Source organism: Psittacula echo (genome assembly GCF_963264785.1).
Source record: "Psittacula echo genome assembly, chromosome: 5".
Classification (NCBI taxonomy): domain Eukaryota; kingdom Metazoa; phylum Chordata; class Aves; order Psittaciformes; family Psittacidae; genus Psittacula; species Psittacula echo.
Window position 1 is genome coordinate 40,750,831 of NC_137739.1, and position 14,643 is coordinate 40,765,473.

The 14,643-nt window shown below is 45.3% G+C and overlaps 1 protein-coding gene across 1 annotated transcript in view; it reads right to left on the bottom strand.

Annotated features, from left to right (window-relative positions):
* Positions 1-1,619: 1,619 nt before the first annotated feature.
* The window catches only part of RAD51B (RAD51 paralog B), a gene marked incomplete at both ends in the record, with an annotated part of 422,640 nt that continues 409,616 nt past the window's right edge, over positions 1,620-14,643 (bottom strand). The window contains 3 exon segments of the mRNA XM_080618204.1: positions 1,620-1,685; positions 1,687-1,803; positions 10,565-10,656. Of these exon segments, the coding sequence (XP_080474330.1) occupies positions 1,620-1,685; positions 1,687-1,803; positions 10,565-10,656 (275 nt within the window).

Below are 14,643 nucleotides of genomic sequence, written 5' to 3' on the forward strand. Positions count from 1 at the left end.
GCTGCTGCCTGCAGGTGGAGGAGATGCTGGCCCTCAGTGAGGGGCCCTGAGACAGAGAGGACATTGACAACTGATTACTGCTCCAGGAGACAAATTTACACATAAAAGCCGAATGTGAGAGATAACCAAGAGATAAGCCTGCCCATTTTCCAGGTGCTGGAAAGCCTGACTGCCTTCTTTATACAAACACAGGTTTATATACTACTCACCTCAGGGGTGTGGATGAGTTTATCTTGGTTGGGAATCCGTGGAAATTACTTTTAACCCCTAGCATTGCGATAGGTTGCCCAATGCATCTGTACAAATATGATGCATGTTTATAGTGTAATGGTCCCTAGGGTTCATTAAATACCATAACAAGGCCTTTTGGAAAGCAGCCTGCTCCTCCAAGGTGTATTAAGAAAGGCTAAACTGTTAACAGCAAAATATTTTGAAGTTGTTATTTTTTTATTTATTTATTTTTAACTAACCTTGAATTATTCAGCATGTTCTCTAGGGGCCACACAAATTTAACTGAAGTCCATAGAGATTAACTCTGGAAAGCAGCACACTTGAATGGAAAATAAAATACGCAAGTGTCATGAAGCTACAAGACACTCTATATGGCCTATGGTGTGTTAGCAAGGTTAGGGTTGAATCAGTATGCAGTAAAAAAAAAGGCAGAAATCACTTCTGGTGCTCAAGAAAGAAGAGATTCTGCACTTAATTTGCATGGCTTGTCTGTGTTGGTGCTGCAGGGCTAAGAGAAATAAAAAGTAATAAAATCTGACTTTGTCTCTAATACCAGCAGATCCGAAGCTAAATATGCAAAGGCACGGGTCTGTTTTGTAAGATAGCACCGTTTTTTCATGGCCTTTACTTGGAGAAAAACCTTTTTCAGACTGAGGCATGGGATTTCACAGTTCCCTTCTCGTGGCATTTGTTTCAGGAATGTTTTCAGTGACTACAGTACACCTCTTGCCAGCAGCAGAGGTGGAGAAGAGCTATTTAGTCATCTAACTGTTCCTGGGCTAGTAACACGCTGTACCCTGCATTGCATCTCCTGGTGCTCAACACAGAACACGGCATGTCCCAGGGGAGCAGCAGGGACCATGAACGCGCTCGCCTGCTCCATCCTCCTGCAACAATCCCACCACCATGGCCTTGCCACCTGCTTCAGGCATCGCACATCAGGAGGGTGGAAACCCATGTGGTGCCTCCATCCCCTTGGGCCATGGCAGGCATCAGCAAAGGCTGGGGATCCTGAACGGTGGGATGGTGTTTCTTGTGTTTGATAGGAAAATGAAGCTTCTGGTTTCCAGTTTGTCTACCCCAGGGAGGTTTTGCTGGTCTGGGAAGGTGCTCTCTGCAGGAGGGTGTACAGGATTTGCTGAGTGAAATGGGGAACAGACCAGCACTGAAGACCAACTCAGCAGCCATGCCACAGCGGGGCATCCCCTGTGGCCAGGCTTCCCCTCTTCTGTCTGCCTGGGGCACAAGCAGGACCCCATCCCAGCTGCCTTACTGGAGCACATGCCAGGAGATGCCTGTTTGGTTTGGACAGGCCGCCATGCTTCAGACTGTTAAAAACTCACCCAGTTTGGGTAAGGCTTTACGGATTAGTGAAACAGGCTGGAGAATTACCAGAAGCTGCTGCCTGTCATCATATCTGGTGCTTCCTGCTGGGGCCAGAAACACCGGCCACCCTGCCCTGCTTGCAGGAATTTCAGCAGTTTCACTTCCATGCCCAGCCCAGGGCAAAACGCCCATAAGCAGCAACCCCCAAAAGTAACCGTTAAAAAACAATAAGGAAAGAGACAAACGCTGCAAGTATTTCATAATTCAGAAAAGATTTACCAGCAGAGGCCACGGCTGACTGAAAACAGACAGGCTCTGACCAGGGTTTGGTGTGAAGGGAGGCTGTGGCCTGGTGTTCAGGGGCATGGTCAGTAAAGGTGGGCTGCAGGAGGTTGCTAAGGATTGAAGGGGACAGGCCTGCCCATGTTTCATTGCAAACCCCTGGAAGGTCCAGCCCTTCTCCCTGCATGGGAGCCCTGCCTCTGCATGTGCACATTCCTTTCTGGATGCAGCATCTGGACCTGATGCACAGGTCCCAGCCATCTGAGAGCGCTGGACACGAGGCAGGGTCAGCTGTGGTTTGACTTCAGTCCGACCTGTGTTTTTCTGCATCGGGCTTTGACTGCTGTCAGCCTTTCCCCATCCATACAAACTCCATATGTACACAAAGTCTTATTAGGAAAGGATCGGTCTGAATGTCGACATGTTTTGGGGGAGGGAGACTTTCTTTTAGCTGAACTCCTTCATCCACCTCTAGTGCCTCTTCTACCCCAAAGAAAGGGCCATTCTCTTTCACTTCTTTCATTGCACTTAATTAGTAAGTCTGAGCCAGCCTGTCCTCTGGAGCTGGTAGTTCCCTTAATCTCTGTGTTGCTAGGGCATGCCGACATGCTCCACTGGTACCAGTTCCAGCGTGATGTGGGGGACTGGGTTAAAAAAAGGGGAAAGGGCTGATCAAACAGAGCCTGAGTTAAAGAAAAAAAAAGCTAAAAAAAAAAAAAGGAAGAAAAGAAGCTCTTTTTGATGAGGCTGAGAAGTTCACAATGGGGGAAAGCACAGGGTGAACAATAAGGCTCCTTTAGGAGCTCATTAAATTGAAGCAAGCTGAGAAGAGTTGTCTTATTTCACTCTCTTTTTCCTGCCACCCCCGTGATGAAGAACTCTTATCAAAGTAGGGGTGGCAGCATCGCTTCCTTGCAAAATGTTTGGTAGAAATAAATGTACAACTGTTTTTCTGAGAGTTTGGGTAAAACAGCCCTTTAAATATTTGTAAAGCAAGCTGGAGCCTCAGCCAAGGCTGCTGCTTAGAAGTGAAGGCTGCAGGTGAGAGAGGTTCCATAGCCCACTACTGTGTCCTCTCAGCTCATCCAGCCTCCTGAGAAAAGTTAAGTAAGGCTCATGGACCTCGGGGACAATAGAGGTCAAATCTGAATGCAAACATGGAATGTTTGCCTTGGAAACGGTGTTGCTTACTTTATTTGATCTGCACCAGCCCTTACAAAACCAGAGCAAGCATATGATTCAGAAAGATTCACGCATTGAAATGAAGTGCTGCCGAGCCAAACCTCACACAGTTCTGTCCTTGGGATCTCTGGCAAGTGCCTTTTCTCTGACTGTGGCCGGTGTTTGCTGCCTCAGGAGAACAAGGAGTTCCGCCACAGCATGTCTCTGTGAGCACAGATATCTTGAAGAGCTAGAGAACATGAGAGGCTGCAGGCTGATAGGGAAGCCTCTCAGAAGGTCTGTGTTCAGCAGAAGAAACCAGCGTAGGGTTTAATCCCTTGTTGGCAACAAGGACAGTGGCAGAGCGTAGAAACTGTCAGTGCATTCTCTCCTACAATCTGAGAATTAGCTAGATTGCTTGTCAGAGCTGTATTTTGAGAGTCCGTATGAATGATGGATCACAGACCGGAAGTGAGAGCCTGCCCCACACATCCTCTTGGCTCATGAGAGCTATGAGATGAGCGCTCACCTCAATATGAAGCTTTTCTTCTTGCGGGGGCAGAAAGGGGTGGACAGCTGTGCTCCTGCTGACCAGCACAGCTCTGGGCTGGGGAGGGGGCAGTGGTGACAAACAGCACATTTTCCCTGCAAAACTCTGACAGCCTCAGCTAGAACACAGACTCTTGCTGGTTTCACTTGATAGTTTCTTCCATGGGCCCTAAAGGAGACCATTTGTTTTTGGAAAGCCACCTCATAGCTCTTATTAAACAGCAATCCATTGTTGTAAATAATTATGTTAACCTTCCTTGCCTGGAGGTCTTTCTCCCCACCTTAATACCTCCCTCTGGCCAAAATTCCCCTCTTGCTGTGCAGGTGAGGCACATGGACTCCTCAATTCTACTGCAAGGGATGAAGTTAGCTATTTTCAAAGATAAGGTCAGCCTTTAAATGTGCAAATATGTTTTTGTTAATCTCTCCCCCTACTTCTAGTCATATCCCCTCCCCTCCAGCTATAGGATCTTATAGGGACCCTTGCTGCATGGAGAGTGATGGATTTTCCACATGGCAGCTCAGCCTGAGTGCAGCTTTACTGTTCTAATCTCTTTCAGGTATCAGCCTATCCTTCTGCAGGCTGTTGCAAGACAATGCTTTTCTTGTGGCGGGATTCTCTCTGAAGAGGAATCTGGTGTTTGGCATCTAGCACATCCTCCGCTCTCATTTCTCCTTCCTCCAATCTTTCTATCACGGCTTTTGCCAGCAGGACTGTAGCCAAAGGTATGATGAGATAAGGTGGGGTGGGGGGATGTCACAGTTGCCCCTTACTTTACCTGGCTGAGCCATGCTAGCAAACACGGTGGTTTTGCTCATATAACCTGAATCAGTAAATGCATTCCTCACATAAATATAGCTTTAGATAATGGGATGTACTCTTAGGGAGAAACTTTGGATCATCCATTACCCTACACCACAATCTGGTTTAATGTCATTTTCTACCCATTTTGTACCTGGTGTTAACAGTGGTAAAGTGCAGGACAAGAACTTGTCTGTTGTTTGACTGTTTAATGCCCCCTCCACCTCTTTCCCAGCTTAACAAGACACACCTCTCCCTTTTTCCAAGCATAGTGGGGTTATTTTCTTCTTTCTTGCCAAGTATTCTCCAATGATTCCTTATCAAAGCTGGAAATGTCTCTGTCATGCTCTCTTACTTTTTAAATGTGATACATTTTGTGCCTCTGTGCCATCAGGCTCCTTACACATGGATCACACATGATTTATGCATATTGACATGGGGAAGAAGTAAGACAAGACAAAACAAGATCCAGTGGCTGAAAGCACAACAAATTCAGACCAGAAGGCACATTAAGAGTGGCTGATCAGCGGATCCTGTGCCAGTGGTGCAATTTGCCCAGACTGAGAAGCAGAGGTATTTTTTCTACCATGGAAAATTGCCATGTTAAGGTTGGATAATAACTCTGTTAGAGGAGGCCAACACAGCCATTATGGTTTGTTCCTTCTAGTATTAACCTCTAACAATCCATAAATATTGTGTAAGTTCCTATATACCACAGTTTATCAGCAGCATATTCTGTTACTTGATTTATGATTTAGGTCATTGCTTTGGTTTAACAGCAGTTAGCAGTAGTGAACATGTCCCAGTCTAGGGTCTAGGAGGGGCCTGGGGTCTCACGCTTAACTAAAACCCATGCAAGGCTGTCTTCTCCTGGCTGACAACTGGCTGACACTGCAAAACGCACAGGAACCCTAAAAACAAAAGCAGCAGAATGGGAAGGAAGGCGACTCACAGCTAGGCAAGGGGCCAGCTTTCTCTGCCTTTTCCTTTGTGCCTGTGCTTCTGGAAGTCCCTGCTTGTATGGCCTTACTATCAACTGATGTTTTAGCTGTTCATTTATGGTGAATCATAATTAAAGGGAACTGAAGCACTATCTGAAATTCACTTCCTCTTGGGCAACAGAAAGACTGCCTGAACTCCTTCCCCTTTTGGCTGCCTATGCTGCTCTTTTGAAAGAGCACCATTATAGCAGTGTAACACTGCTGTATTTACAGCATTGCTGCTTCAGCTTCCTCAAGCAGTGAGCTCGTGAGTTACTGATGAGAAGAGTATGTGACGACAGAAGGTAAGCTGGAGTTTCTGTGCAGGGAGGAGTTTAGGAGGGTTACGTGACTAGTGAATTTTGAGTTTTTCATACGTACACAAACACAAACATGTTCCCCACTTCCTCAGCCTGGTCTGTTCTGCCCTTATAGATCAGCTGACAGGCAAGCCAGCAAAAAAAGCATTCAAATGAGAAAAGGTGTATTTCTGACGAGCAGTTGAGATGAACTTGAGATGAATGTAAACATTTCTAGCATTTGGGACTATGTAAAATTCAGGTCTGGGTCAGAACACGTTGTGATTTGCAACCAACTCTTACAATAAGGACACAAGGTTAAACCAGAACTGACCAGCAGACACTGAGTGATCCCAGGCGAAGCCTTAAAGTTGGTAAAAGGTGGAAACAAAGCTCAGGCTTCTGACCCTTCCTAGACCAAGGTAAACCTCAGTGATTCCATTAAAGCCACTTACTTGGTAATTAAAGGCATATCATTCTGAACCTTGGGCTAGGGAGAAGTTTTAATCACTTAGAAAGCACCTTGGAGAGAACAGCAACAAGCATCGGCTATCCAAAACCCAGAATCTTCATGGCAGATGTAAGAGTAAATCAACTTTGAGAAATCATCAGCTCTTCTTTGGTCTCAGCCTCAGCGAAAAAAGCATGCAGAAGCTGGGCTTGATACGTGAGGACAAAACCACAGAGGTCAAGCAGCAAAATGGAATCCAATTAGCGAGAGACTTTAAAGTAACAAGTAGTTTTCCTATCACTACTTTAGCAGCAAGAGGGAGACCCAGGTAACTCCAGTGGGGAAGAAAGGCTATTGACAGTTCATGGCTAGAGTCTCAGTATGTTTCATACCTTTTGTGCATGTTATTGCTTCAGACAAATACTGCAATCAATGTCAGCCACGAGGGGTGAGATCACAAAACTATACCAAAGACTAGATCAGAAGATCCTTCAGATAGTGTTCAAGTCAGTTGGGCCAGATGAATGCAAGCGTAGGGTAATTGCTCCAGCCAGTTATTTAACCACAAAAGCTCTAGGCGTCACCTCACCTGGCTTCTGGGATGTTACAGAGCCCAGAGATCATACTTGGAAGTCTGGAAAAGTGCAGACGTAGTTCCTGATTTTAAAAGGGAAAAAAAGGAGGAGCCAGGGATTACAGATTGTTCAGCTTAACTTCAATTCCCGGAAAAATACTGTAACAAACAATCAAACTTGGGTAAGCACCTAAAACAAAACAAAGAGATGAATAATGGCCAGTAGAGATTTGTCAAAAACAAATTGTGGAAAACGGGTCAAATTTCCTTTCATGACAGAATAAAAACAACTCCTTGATAAGGGAGAAGCAATAGTAGTGCTGTATTTTGACGGTGGTGAGGCTTTCGCCACAGTGCAACATGATACTACTCCTCAGCAAATTAATTAAGGGAACCTGTAGTAGATGGAGCTGGTCTAGGCTGATGCAATACCGATTGGAGAACCGCACAGAGAATAGTTATTAGTTATGCTAAAAAAGGGAAAGATGGATCAAGAAAAGTTGCTTGGGAGTCTACACTGCTTGGGTCCGTCTGATTTAAGCGGGTTATGACCAGCTTGTACAATGGAATAGAGAATATCATATTCTTGGCTACCACAAAGCTGGAAGGGGACTATGAGTATACTGAAATATAAAACTACAATTAAAATGTATTCAGACAAATGGTCTTAGAAATAGCATTCATTTCAGTAAGGACAGTTCTCAGCTTCTATACATGGGCATCACCAGGAATAATTATGTCTATTTATATAGGGTGGTGAATTTTTGCCCAAGTAGCAAATCTACATAAAAAGATCTGAGAGATGTTCCAAGTCACAATCCAAATATGAGTTAATAGCTAATGCAAAAAGGGCAAATGCCCTACTAGGATGTGTGCATAGGCACGTACCCTGCAAATAATCCTTCTGCTCAATTCTCTGTGAGGCTGCAGTTATAGTGTGGTGTCCAGCCATGGGTGCTGTGTTCAAGACAAGGTCCCAGAGGACAGCAGGGGGATAATCAGAGGTCTTGAAAACCAGAGCTAGGAGTGAAGAATGAATTAACTGACTTCCTGTAGTCTAGAGAATGAGAGAGATAGGGTTACCACTGTCAAATATGTGAAAGGTGGCCGGGAACAAAAGGGGATAATTGTTCTCCATATCCATGATGGAGAGGACAAGTAATGAGCTTAAATTACAGAAAAGGAGGCTGAGGTTGGGTGTTAGAAGGCAGCAAGCAGTAAGGATAATGACACACAGAAGTATCTGAGGAGGGTGTGGAATCACCATCCTGTTTTTAGGAAGAGGTTAGACAAGCATTTGCCAAGAGTGATGTAAGTATAACAATGCTGCCTTGGGACATGAGTCCAGACTAAGTGATCTTCTGAGACGCTTTTAAGCCATAAAAATCCCTGATTCTCTCCTGGCTGCTGGAGGAAGCAAGACCAGTGTTGTGGGGCATTGCAGGTGCTCCACGTTTGTGGTTTATAATGCTCCCATTTGCAAGGGAGAACCAAGAGCACTCCTGCAGGAGCTGTGTGCGCTGCTTTCTGGTTCCAAGAAAAAAAGTTGCAGTGGCAGATAAAGTCACCGAAGACTGGGACATCCTAGGATTATGAGATTATAGTCCTGTGTGTGTTATCTTGCATTTAAATGTCTCTAGTCCTTACGTGATGATGATATGTGACATTAACCTTGAAAGCATTGATCAGGATAAGACAGTCTGTGATACTGAAACTCTGTCATACGACTATTCTGAGGATTGCCCACTGATCGCAGCCTCCTGCAGAGCCAAGCAGAGCTAGAGATCCTCCTCTATATAATTCAAGAATTCTTGCTTCCATTCTGGTGGGAAGCAGAGGCCAGCTCAGCCCGCAGCCCTGGCACCAGTGACACAGGCTGGCAGTAGCAGTGCTAAAGCTGCCACAGTCACTCATACACTGAGGAATAGAAATGCAAGCAATTGTTTTTTATCTGGAGTCCCCATGGGCCATTACGGACAGAGCTTGCTAAAAAGCATTTGCTGCAAGCACTTCCAAAAATGTGTGTTTCTCTAGGAATTCAGTGGAAGATAAGTGGAAAAGAATACAGGCAGGAAGGACAGAAATACTCTTTCTTTTAATTTTTTCAGTTTCTAAAGGCAGCTTTTACAAACATCAGTATATAAATAGAAATAAAAGAAGACATTTTAAAGAGGTGGCTAACCCTATGTCCCTTGGAAAAAAAAAGCCATAGCAGAGAGCAAACACTGAAGTCCTTTAACTCTGTGTCGTAATTTATAGAAGGCTTCCAATTGTGAAATCTCTCAGCGATGTGGGACAGAGGACAATAAACAGACAACGGGATGGGATATGCAGACAAGATGAAATGACACAGTGTTGTAATCCTCATGGGAAGTCTCCATACAGTTTACCAAAATACTGTGCTGGTGAGCAGTAAGGGAGCCAGAAGAGCTATATAAACCGAGCCACTAGAGGTCTGTAACCATTCCATGCAGTTTCCATAGTGAGCATCAGCTTTGGGAGGGGACTGTTTCTGTCCACCATGTTCCAAACGATCCCTTTAATATTCTGTCCAGAGCTGTTTGTGTAAGAAATACACACAAATGGAGGTTTTCCAGTGCTTGTTCCTGTTCCTATGGCAGTACATCAAAGGCAATAACAATACAGAGTTAATTAATTTAGGAGAAGGAATTCCCACTTGCAGTGGTCTTAACCCAGCAGTAGAGGGAAGGTGTCAATCGTAAGAGCAAAGGTGCCCAAAGTGGCATGGATTTGTGGGTTGCTGGGCTTTCTTTCCTCTGCTAGGTTGTTCAGAAGGGGAGTTAAATAGTAAATGTCACCTGAGCTTCAGAAAGCACAGGGGTTTATATATAACCAACAATTTGTAAGTGTGCATGAACCATCCAGCTGCAAGGAACCTGAGCAGAAACTAGGCCTACAGTCTTGTGAAAAGAAACCTCTTTGACAGAATCATATTTCCCATCCAGGTCAAGGTTGGAGAACACCCATTTCAGCCCTTCTCTGAGCATCCACCCCACAAAGACCAGCAACGTCCTCAAAGGCAGAAAAACCTGCCAAAGGGAAAGCTGGGGAGGATCTTGCCTCCACCTGAAGCCTTCCAACTTTCTGTAAATCACAGGAGCAGAGGGGACAAAGTGTTTGGGAAGAACCAAGAATTACTGACTTATACATAGTGGAGCACAGGCAAAAATCCTTGGACAGAGCTAACAAAAAATAAAAGAGGCAAGGCCTTCTGGGAGCCAGCAAGGGGCCGGCCACCAGGGCACCTGGGCTTTCTGCCTTAAAGACCAGAAGGAAAGAAAAGAGAGGAAGTTGTTGATTTTACTTGAGCTAGAAATCACCATGATAGTAAGTCTAGAATGGGAGATCTTAGAGAGGCCGGCAGGCAGTGAAAAAGTGTACTACTTGCCCATCAAAAATGTATCATCCTTGAGTGGGAATAGTAAAGGAGAAAAGATGACACCTGAAGCAAAATATGATGGAATTCTGCTGAATCAGAAATTAAATGAACTGATTTCTTCAGATAATGTCTTCAAAATACGTTTTTTCCTCATACAAATGTTTTAAAATAAAGTTTCACTCATATCAATGGCAAAGCTCCTGATGCTGTCTCCTTAAACAACTGCAGAATATTAAAGGTGAAGTTAGTTTAAGCACCTGTTAAGCTTTTTTCTGGTATGCCCTTAGCTTCTGTTTCCTATACAGCTTCCCTAGCCTGGCCTGCATTTCTTTCTCAACAGGGGGGAAGTGACCCACACAATCCTTTGTATAATTCCTGCAGGCATGCTCCCAACAAACAGCCTTGAGACAACAGAGCTCTGCTGAAGCTGATCTTAATGTGTTGAACCCTGTGGCCAGTATGTAGTTCAATGTAAAGTGCCAGATACTTCCAGAGTTGAATCTGCCTACCTGAAACTGCAGTGAAGACATTTTTGCCTTGGGCAAAACACGGACATGGGGCTCATGCCCAACTAGGGCAAGGCGCTGATTTCTTTCCTGCTCTGTAAAATAGGCATTAAGTAGAAAATCAGATGAAAAAAGGACTCTCTCAGATCTGAAGGCCTTGTCTGCTGCATCTGAATCGTATTTGCAGAAATCCACTGCACAAATTGATTTAGAAATTGCTTCCTACCTGCAGCCTCTCTCATCTTTGAACTCCAGGTGACACCATCCCAATGGCACAGAACTTTAAGGCTCTGACACATGAGAAGGGATCTTTGCATTACAACATCTTACAGCCAATCTTGTGGGTTTTAGCTGGAATCATGCATGCACTTCCCAGCACCGCACATGGTAAACATTCTTACCTACACAGAGACCTCTGTGTGTCCATTCGTTCAGACACACCATCTGTGCCTACACTGGGGCTCACACCAGCCCATGTGTGTGTGCATGCGGTTTCTCATCATATATGTTTTCACTGAAAGAGGAAGGTGAGGAAGAATAGGCCTTTTCATTTCTAGGAAGGCCCTGAACCATCATGTTGCATATAGATCTGGAAAACGGAAGTGCTACCAGTTAGAAGACAGTTTAGGGGCTCTGAAAAGGATGGCCTCCTCATCCTGGCATAATTTAATTTCTCTGCTTACTGGATATTGCCCTATGAAATCACTTGCAGCATGGCCAAAGACAGGCTACTCAAGGCCTAATTGCATTCCCTTATGAAACTCAGTAGGAAATTCTTTAACACCTTCAGACTTGTGTTTCGGGGTTTGTCAGGTATTGTACGCTCTTGTTTCCTTGGGATTTACATTTTCTCATGGTCTCTTGCAAGAGTTCAGTCCCTCTGCTAAGACATTACAAGGGCTTTCTCATACCCTACCAGGTCAGACCCCACAACTGGTCAGTGTGGTCTTCCATAAAGCACACCCTTGGGCTGCAGGGGTTGGCAGAAGACTTGCCAAAGGCCCAGCTCACACTAGAGCCAGCCTGTCACATAAAGCCAGCATGTGAGAGGACAGCACAAAAGCCATGATCAGGTAGGACCCATGTGCTGTAACAGAGGGAATGGGGTAAGTCTCAGCCCCAAGGCGCTTCCAGAAGGAGGTGAGGCGATGCTGCTGGCGATATTGCTTTTGAGCTAAGAGAACTTAAAATCTGTTACTTAAAAAGCTTAATTTTTAGTATCTTGTAGTCGGCATGTTCTTTTGGCACAGCTGCCCCCCATCATTGCACTTCTGACGTTATCTGAGTTTGCCATTACAGTTCTAGGAGAGTCTTTGGGCTATTTGCTTCATAGCTGGAGCTTAGAGCCAAAATACTTACTGTAACCTGAGCTTTAAAGGTTCTGCATGTTATTAAGAAAGCAAGCTGCAGCCTGCCCTCTTCCCTTCTTTCTTCAGGGTGCCTAAAGTACTGAAAATACAACACATGCACGCTGCCTTATAGCTGGCTTCACAAAAACGTATTTACAATAGTGCAATTCTTACGTTAGTAACACACTTGAAAGAATGTGTGAAGCCTAGGAAAGTATGCAAAGACTCATGCTAGCTCTGTGTTTAATGATACTTGGATACAAGGCTGGCACACCACACAAGTGGTGTGCAACTTCTGGCTTTCCAAGCCAGCCTTTAAGAAGAGTGAAGAGCATTTGCCTCCTGTGTGCCATTTGTCTTATCAGGAATGTGCTAAAACAATTCACTCATATACTCATAGTGAGGGCTGGAGTTGGCCCAGTCCCCATGTGAGTGAGATTAAGGCATTCTGCTTTTTGTGGTCCCTGATAAAGTGGAACTGTCTGTTATGGATGGCTGGGATTTTTCTCAGGGGCATCATCAGGAAGGGCAGGCTGGTATCTACACTGTGAACATCCATACCTTAAAACATCAGGAATTCTTTTGTTTTACCTTAAATTTGAGTTTTCTGGGGAGGAACAGGATCCTGATAGGATTTTATTTTTAATGCATAAGTACAGTGTTCCAAGAAGTATTTTACCTGTAAGACAGCAATTGGCACTCTCGGGTAGATCCTCAACTTAGATTATCTTTCCATGAAATCAGTGCTTTCCCTCTACCCTTACCATCCTCCTTTGCAACCCCAGAAAAGCTCAGGGTGGTACATTTCTGATGGCTGCTATAAAACAGTCATCCAGCAATGGCCAACTTCTTATCTCAGCTGCATTAATGAACACCTTTAAACCACCAGTGCATTGCAGTAGGTGCTTGTGTGAGCAATATTCAGCCACTTGTTTGTGCTCCAGGTACTGGGTTGATTATGAAGCAGGCAAGTCTCCAAAGCTGGGATAGCATTCCCATTATCTCTTTCCCATGTCAGCTGTCTCAACAGCTGCTATAAGAGGTGGTAATCAGGTGCTTGAGGAGAGCTTTTGCTCCCCATTTCCCCTCACCATGCTCCACACATGTCTCCCAGTAAGGAAAACATTATTAAAGTATCAAGTCATCTCAGTGCTTCCTTAAACTCCCCTTTCCTTGACCAATCCTCCAGCAGCTTGCTAGGCTGATTCCCAGGTCCCAGTGCACCAGGGTTATGACTAAGTGTACAAAATAAAGGCAGAGAAATGAGTGGCTATATTGCAAAAGTGCATTCTGTTGACTGAACATTTTGTTTCGCAAGGCTGATGAGACAATCTGAATCATACTGTTCCTCCCACACAGAAATCCCCTTTTGCTATAGTTATGCCTTGCATACCTAATAGCTTAGTAATCAGCATAAAGCAACTTCTCTGCAAAGCTGGGGAAAACCGTATGTCCCAAGTGGTAGAAAGTGGCCAAATGCCACCCTTTTCAGCTCTGGCGCTATACTGACATCTCAGATATTGACACTGGATAATCATTATGAGAAGTGCTAATGGAAAATTATTGGATGCAGAAAGTGCAGTTACCTCGCTCTTAGACAGCCAAGAATAACTGGAACGTCCTGATAATATTTTGCTTACTCCACGGGCTTTCACAAGAACCTTGCTGGGAGGGTGGCAGAGACAGAGCAAAAGCAGAAGAGGTTGTGGGATCATTCAAACCCATCTGCTGCTCCTCACAGGCTGGTTTGATCAGAAGGGCTTGAGATGGAATTACCTCCATCTCCACTGTGGCTCATGCCTGGTGTTCACATCTATCTTAGCAGGGGAGTGAGGGCTTTCTGAAGCAGCCCAGGCACTAGCAGGCTCAGTGTCCTCATGCCCCAAGGTGGGTTCAAGGCATACAAAGCAAGTAGACTTTTGCTTACCACCTGATGGAGCCTTTCCAGTGTTCACCCACCACGGTCACATGTGAAACCCAGACATGGGTCACCACTTTGGCAAATGGGTGGATGGGAGCGGGACAGCAGGAGCTGAGGAGGAGGAGGTGGTATCTGATGGGCAGCGGTCCAGCGGTTGCCAACCAGTTTATCTGGCAACTCCTAGCATGTGCTGCAGTATGCAGCAGAAGTTTTGGATGCTGATCAGCAATGCAATACGGGATAAAGAAGAAAATTTTGGCAGCATGTGGGAGAGATTCAGGCTGTGAGAAGGTGGGAAGAGCTGTCTCGGGAAGATCTTTTGTGTGCAAGTTACTACAGCAGGAACCTGCCACACTTTCTCTTGAGTGTCTGGGAATATAGGGGCTGCAAGTCCTGTGGTTGAAGCTTACAGGTTTAAGTCACTGAATTCAGTGCATTTTCATAGGGTAAGTGTAGTCCAGCAACTTCCAGGGTAGTTTAACAGTGCTCAAAACACTCTTGCAGAACAGGAATATTTCCAACAGCTCCTTGAAGGCAGGTAAAGAAGTGATGCTGGTGTGACCGTGCTGGGGCTATGTGGGGACTGGTGGGAAGAGTGGCTGGGGGGGACACCAGATAGGTCTGTTGGGGCTCTACAAATCTGCCTTGCCCTGGTACTGGCTCTGCAGCACCATCACCACATCAGCCCACTCCCTCTGAGCTCCCAGCCAGGGCAGGCACCCACCAGCCCCGCTGCCTTCCCATCCTCATCCCACCATGAGAACGCACATCCAGTACCCACCTCCCTGGTGCCCAGCATTTCCAGCAGCAGC